This window comes from Pungitius pungitius, chromosome 14 (assembly GCF_949316345.1).
Source record: "Pungitius pungitius chromosome 14, fPunPun2.1, whole genome shotgun sequence".
Classification (NCBI taxonomy): domain Eukaryota; kingdom Metazoa; phylum Chordata; class Actinopteri; order Perciformes; family Gasterosteidae; genus Pungitius; species Pungitius pungitius.
This window is the reverse complement of record NC_084913.1, coordinates 7,328,120-7,335,539: the sequence shown is the minus strand read 5'-3', so window position 1 is coordinate 7,335,539 and position 7,420 is coordinate 7,328,120. Positions and strand designations below refer to the sequence as shown.

Below are 7,420 nucleotides of genomic sequence, written 5' to 3'. Positions count from 1 at the left end.
ATAAAAATATAATATTTGGCTACTTTTACCAGGAAGCATTTTTCAAGACCCTCAAATCCAACATCGCCGCCTCTATTTATTGCTTCAGTTGACTTCACAACACTTTTCAAAAACATTAACTTATATGAAATTGATTTTGAAGAAGAACAGATGTTTTTCATTGGCCCTAAAATATTTGTTTTCTATAACAAGGCTTAAAAGACGAGGGCCAGTGACTCCTTTTCAAAAGTTCCCACCACTCACACGTTTTTATCTGTGAACGTGTTACTTCTCTGCAGAGGGCACATGTAGCACTGCTCAGGAATGTTTGTCATGTGGTCAAGTTTCTACCAGAACCGAAAACCTGCACAAACCAACATTGTTCCTTCTTCGAGGTCATCACAGTGGCATCGATAACGATCACAAAGAAATTTCAACACAAAAGCCACAGAAACTACTATGACATCACAGGCACCAGCAATAAATAGTATTTTATTACCAACTCCTCATGCAAAAGCCATCTGGACGACACAATAACGCGCTTTAATCTGATGCACATGGCAATAAAACAGAGTGGATGTTGAGTGGGATTTGTTTTTGGAGTCTGAGATTAGCACACCAGCCCGACAGTTTAAACTTCTATGCCGACCTGGTAGCATCAGCGCTCAACATGAGAAGACAGTCCAGCTACCAAGCGGCGTTCTCTTTCTCTCTGTCTTCTCGTTTATCCCCTTTCCCCTCAGGAGAAAACCAGTCTGTCTGTTTTGTTTTTGGGAGATTTCCCTGTCCTTCCAAATTTGTCTACTTTATTTAAGGTCAATAAACAGATTAGTGCAGGCCTATATGTCTTCTTTATGTTATAGCCCAATACTGGCTTTCGATATTTCATTATTAATTTCATGACTACGTTTTTTTTTTGGTTACGTTTTTTTTTTATCCACCTCGTTATTTTTATTTTCTTTATTACCTTTAACATTTTCTTCCCAATTTCTTTATAAATTTATTTCGGACCTCCTTGACTGTTCAAGCATTTTCCATTTGTCATCACATCCGCCCTTAGTTTACGCTTCAACAAGGTCGTAGACAGCGAGTCCAACAGTTTTCAAAAATCTGCTTAAGATAAAATATTCTCAGTCAAAGATTTTGCTTTTGAGCCAAGATAAGTAAACCAAAAAAAAAGGTTTGGCATAATGTCCAATATTTACTGAAAATAAAAAATTTAAAAAACCTCCCTCCTCACACAGGATTGAATCTACGTTCATGTCCCAACTGGCTCTGAGATGACAATCAGAACAATGTGATCCATTGCCTTGGATTTGGTTCCTGGGTAAAACCGGTTCAGAAAAGGAACCCGATGTGCTCCTTTAAACTGATCCCTGATCCCGGAGCAGTTGGACCTATGAGGCAGCAAGAGAAACGGAAAGTGGAGAAGGGAGACGTAAGAAATGATTCTGATCTCAATCGCCATTTACTGGTTTGTGTTTGCTGGAACACCACAAATGGAAGAAACTGAAACTGAAGATGTAGGAAACCTGTGTCCCTTGTCATTTCTGTTAGCCCATGAAGTCACAGAAGAAGCTTTTAGTAAACGTTTAATCATTTTAAATTGGAAACACATGCATCAGTGAGATATCCGCGGCACTAAAGGTCACTCCCTCATTAGTTCGTGACCTTTTATTTTACCCTTCATTACTTTTTATCACATGTTTTGATATGCAGCAGAGCAGAAGGAAATATGCAACGCAATTATTCAGAAATGATGTATAAATATGTTCTAAATATGCCCACGTGTACATTTATTTTCCTACAGTCAGTGTCGTTTTGAGCAGTTAGGCCTTAATGACCGCTACATTGAGCCCATGTGATCAGCTCCTCAAATGTTTAATGGTAAATAACGTGATGGATATTAAAGCAACCTGCATTGTCAGTAACTGGAGTCAAAGGCATTTCTGAATGACTCAATAAAATTGATAAAATTGATCAATAAAAATGAATACCTTAAAGTCACATGCAATTGACGAGATGTACTGTGATACATATTTTAATTGGGCGCAGCCTCGCAATCAAAGTATCCATTCGCAAGGATCCACATGTGGATAATAACTTCATACCATTTAAACAAAAGCAGACCATGCGTTTGACAAATAGTGCCTGTTTCAATCAGTGTTTCCTTTTCTCGAGGAGTGTTTTCTTTTTCTTTCAAATGCACAAATGGTCAGAATCTTTCCAAAATAACAGGTTGTGTTTCCGGACACCCAAACAATCTTAATCAGCTAATCAGTAACCCTTGTATCAATCAAACACACAAAAAACAAGTAACAGCAGCACTTAAGTCAACCCTTCAACACACTATCGACAGAAGTGAAACATAACACAACAACAGATGGAATTTCTAAAAGCGCCTTTATAAATTCTGTATTTCCAGTCATGAGACTGAGCTGTCAGATCATCCTGCTCTAGTGGAACAAAAATGCATGGGCTTGATCTCCCAACAAAACCACACTGTTCACACAAGAAGAAATGTCACGTAATGAGACCTAAGACAAAGCTTTACTTCTGCAGGTGATTCACAGTAATGAGGTTCTTCTAATTGAATCACATGATTCGATTTTGAGACGGTCCTGAGTGATGGTAGCCTGTGCGTAGTAGTCAAACAAAGGTCAGGGGGGACGTGGTGAGAAGGAGACAACGGCTGGTATCATAATTCTTAAGGACTCCAGCTGTGTAGGGAAAGCCATGACGGAATAAAGACACCAGTCTACGAGGACGTCAGAGAGCAGAGGACTTTGAAGAAAGCCGCTCCGTCCCTCACTCGCTCACGTCTGGTTCTCCACACTCAACTTCTCCAGACAGTTTCCCTCCCACCACCACACCTGACCTGCTCCTCCCAGGAGCTCAGATGCTTTCTATTTTGACTACACTCCAGAAGTCAACGCGATATCACGTAGTTTATGGGTTTATATCCTGCAGCCCGGCGACCCGCCTGATGTCTCTTTTTTTTATCTTTTTCACGGTTCAATATTTTGGACTCGCTCTTTTCGCTTGATTGTCCTTCTGTTTTTTATTTTTTTTTGTCTTTTCTGTTCCGTGTCAGTCACCGTGTACAGATCCATTACTCTGATAAAATGTATTGATCATAAAGTTGCTTTAAATGTTTCGAGTCCAAAAGAAAAATCACAAATTGCTTCTCTCTGACACTTGGTGGCGTATCAGTAACCCCGATGAATTTAGTGTCTGCCTCACTTTGCAGGGACGGGTGATGCATTCTGGTCTTAAGCTCAGTGGCTGCTTTGCTTTCTGGTCTATCAAGCATTAAGAAACTAGTGGTGGTTATCATTTTAAATCTGAATTATCTTTTATTTTTCTCCTTGAAAACGTTTTCATCCACATCTGTATAATAGTAACTTTGCAATGTTTTACATGGCATGGAGTCAGTTGGCCTTCCCCCTCTCCAAAATAAGTATCATTATTTGGCAAAAGTGGAGAACGGAACCACAAGAATTAACAGAATGTGCATCAATCACAACTGATTTTGTTTGGATGCCGTTTTCTTATGTTCTACCCAGAAATCCTGTGATTGATTTTATGAAGTGATTCTGACAATAACACACTGATGAACAGAGATGGGTGGACTTTTTAGTTTTGGTAAGCTTTCATGTTCATAATAAGTTGATTTTTTTTCCATTTTAACTGTAATTCAAACTTGGGGAAATTCTCCATCACAATGTTAGATGGAGCAAAGTGGTGATTTGGATTGATTTGTTGGTCAGATTTTGGCTGAGGTTTTGGCACCCGGTTTGTTCTCATCCCGTTATGACCACGCTGCAGTAAACGCTTCTCACAGGATAACGTGGAACGTCACAAAGCTTGATCTGGTTTCCTGAACCTTCACTGTACTCACGTGGCCTCATCACTCACCAGGTCTAAACCCCCTGGAGCTTCTTTTGGATGTTTGTTATGCATTGTGGATGTAGAGCCCACGACTTTGGAGCAACTGAGTAATTATGTCATGTCATTATATCAATATCCCATTTTTATTAATTCTTGAGGCAAAAGGGTTTGAACCTTTGAAGGAAGCTGGGGGTACGCGACAGTCATTTGCTCTGCCTCTAACAGTCTGTGTTTCTTTAATAATGTCATGACTGGCTTTTGAAGGAGCCTGGAGGCCCTTCTGTCATTATTCTCCATTGCTCAAGAGAACAAAACCTCTCTGCACTTGGAGTCTTTAAGAGCGTGACCCTCAATCACTGTGAAAATGTGGCAGTGCTTTTCATAAGCACGTGGACATAGACCTTGAAGGAAGAAATTAACATTCTTCTCGGACACCCTCACATCTGCTGTTCCTCTGCAAATCTGCAGTGAAAAGCCGTCTGGGTGATGAGTGACAAACATGTTACCCTGTTGGCACAGAACACAGAGGTGCTCTTCAGTGTGCCACCAAAAATGATTGAAAGCATTTTATAAAATAAAAAAACACTTACAAAGTTCTGTTGGCATAAAGAGAAATAATGAGAATGTATTGTAGCATGATGTATGGCATGAGATGGAAGAATGAAACCCCTTAAAAAGTCATGAGAAAACGTCTCAAATTCTCCTTGATGTGAATTCCCCAATTTGCTTAATAATCAATAAGACAGCATTGTACAAACACTGCAGAAACGTATTGCTTGAATACAATAAGGAGGACACTGAATTGTTTAATAAAACACATCTGCATCAACATCTGCTTTGTGTAAACCGAGATTAAATATAAATCGCAGAAATCCAGTTCTGTCACTCGTTAATTTTTATTATAAAAGTGTGTATGTATTTCTGATCTAATACTTTTAATTGATTGGGCTAAATGCTCCTGTGTTTTTGTGTGTGTGTGTGTGTGTGTGTGTGGTGAGGGGCGGGAGAGGGGGGGGGTGTAGCAGGGTACTGTCGTCACTGGGAGCTGCAGCAGCATCAGCATCACCACAATGAGTAACTGTGCGCAACTTGGAGAAACCACTTCAGTGTCCGGAGGAGCGCGTGAGGCGCTTACTGTGGGTTTCAGGAGGCTGTTTGTGAACGAATGAATGAGGACCTAAAGGTGCCGTAAACTATTCGGGATTCGGACTCTCTGTCGAGCCTGCCGAGACAACGGGAGCCATGGATTATATTAAAAAAGGCACTTATCTCTCCATCTTTATTTTGATAGGTGAGTAGGATGGATACCGCAGTTCACTTTCACCTCAATAAAGTTGCGTGTTATTCATGAACTGAGACGAAATGTTTAACCGCAGTAAAAATGTTATCGCAAGTCTTTTATTTTTTTTAAACTTTTTTGTTTCTTCATGATTGAATGTACGAGTTTCACAGCATTTTGCAGGTTTCTATTAAAATGCAGCACATGGTTTGATAATTGTATTATAGGAGAGTTTCTTCCACCAGGTTTCCATCTACTACTTTGGTAAATTTAATGGGTGAGATCTTCGAGTTCTACGCGTGAAAATATAGCACCGCAGAAGATAACGAGTTGACCAATAAGAACGGCTGAAAATAATTTAGATTTCTTTTAATTATTTTAATTGAGGAATTTTCCCTTCTTCTTTTTGTTTTTCCTTCAGAATTTGCGAGGTTGCCTCTCACACGTTGCACTAATTGAAAATGCGCATATAATTCGTAGAGGCGTCGTTAGCTGCCCGAGCCTGATGGAGTCACATTTCATCTCTGTGAGTGCCTGTGAGAGCACAGCGTGTCTCTCTCTCTCTCTCTCTCTCTCTCTCTCTCTCTCTCTCTCTCTCTCTCTCTCTCTCTCTCTCGCTCTCTCATTTCCACGCACACATCCAGAGGTGTTTGCACACGCACTCTGAAAAACGGCCTCACTCCAGGTGTCATATTCTCTAGAGACACACTTGAGGGATTTGGATTTGCACTCATTCACAGCGCGGATGCAGGACACGGAACTGATCTCACATCAGTTAGTGGCTTTGCAGGGACAAAGGATTTTATAGTAATTAATATAGGCCACTGCAACCTTTCTCTTTAAAAGTTAAGCTAGCAGTAAAGCAGATTAATGGTCAGATATATATATATTTTTCTCTACCTTTGGAAAAAATGCTTGAATCAAATCCAAATGACGAAAGTAAATATTTATTTGTTGCTCTTACTACGTTCTATGTCGAACCAATGAAGACAGTGTTCACGGCGAGCACAGGAAGGTGACGTCAAGTTATTATGAGCTCCCTTTATACGCCAGAGCCGGCTCCTTCTTGTCACTGTGAGTTCATCTGGCTTTAAACGCCCCCACGGAGACCACAGGTTCACCTCTTACATGCCACGGCCTGTTTTGGATCACCTGCATAGAAATTGCGACTGTGATTTTCCATCAGCCGAATTTCTACACGCCCCGAGGCTTCATCTTCCCCCAAAACCAGTCGCAGTGAATTCCTTTCTTTATTTCAAATATCTTCAGCAACAGCACCTTTCATTTAGCAGAAGCCAGGGGGTGTGTGTGGGGGGGGGTGGAGTGTGTCTCTTGGCTTCTCCTCTCCTTGGCGTCAGCTGCCACAGGCTGCACCAGCTAAGTGGCTCCCACTGCTGTAAATCTCGGGGGGAAAAACAGCAGGTTACTTGCGTAACCCCCGGGTTCTCTGAGTGGCGTGAGCGAGCGCCTCACATCGCCACGCCGACGGGAAGCTCTCGCATTCACGGGCTCATTCAATGGCTCCAAACGTTTTGGATCACTGTCAAGGTCCTTGGTTGAGGTTTGAGGCCCCTCCCCTTATGAAAAGGGCTCGGCGCCAGGATTCCAATCGTTGAAAAACACCTATTAATTGTTGTAGTTTCGAAGCAGGAGCACGTTGGGGGATTGTTGTGCTCACCCTGGCTCTCCTTTTCTTCCAAGTCCAACGAGGAGCTCTCTGCTGCTACTGGATGCTTCTCTCACACGCGTGCTTCAGGGCTGAGACACATCACACACACACACACACCTTGGGGGGGTCCCTTCTCGATATGTTGTCTTTGCGAGGGGGGCAGGTTTGCATTTGGGGGGTTTTCTCGTGTCGACATGAGCGAGAATAACTACGGGGATCGGTAGCTGTGAGGCTAATGTCGCACAGTGGGTGTGGTGTTGCTAACCTGCCTTCTCTCGGGGCTTTCAGGCGTGTGGTACCCCGTGAGGCCTGATGTTAGTTTGAGAAAGTGATGATAATAATTGATTAATATTTAGGAGCCCGATGATAAACCCCGTGGACTCCAGCCGCAACATTCACACATCAGCGCATAACTGTGTTCACTGTTCCCATCTCCCCCTCCTCTAACAGCTCCGCCAAATGCCAGGGGACAATTTAGTAAATCGTACAGAAGTGGCAAAGCTAAATTGCAGCTACGCCCGTAGTTATTATTAAGACAAGTGCTCTTTTCCAACTGAATGCATTTACATGTAAAATATAGACCGGTTTTCACCCTTCAGTAG

At 41.9% G+C, this 7,420-nt stretch overlaps 1 protein-coding gene across 1 annotated transcript in view; it reads left to right on the top strand.

Annotated features, from left to right (window-relative positions):
• The first annotated feature begins 4,957 nt into the window (after window positions 1-4,957).
• The window catches only part of ltk (leukocyte receptor tyrosine kinase), a 35,108-nt gene continuing 32,645 nt past the window's right edge, over window positions 4,958-7,420 (top strand). The window contains exon 1 of the mRNA XM_037487145.2: window positions 4,958-5,161. Within this exon, the coding sequence (XP_037343042.2) occupies window positions 5,113-5,161 (49 nt within the window). The 5' untranslated portion in view covers window positions 4,958-5,112. The remainder of the gene's footprint in view (window positions 5,162-7,420) is intronic.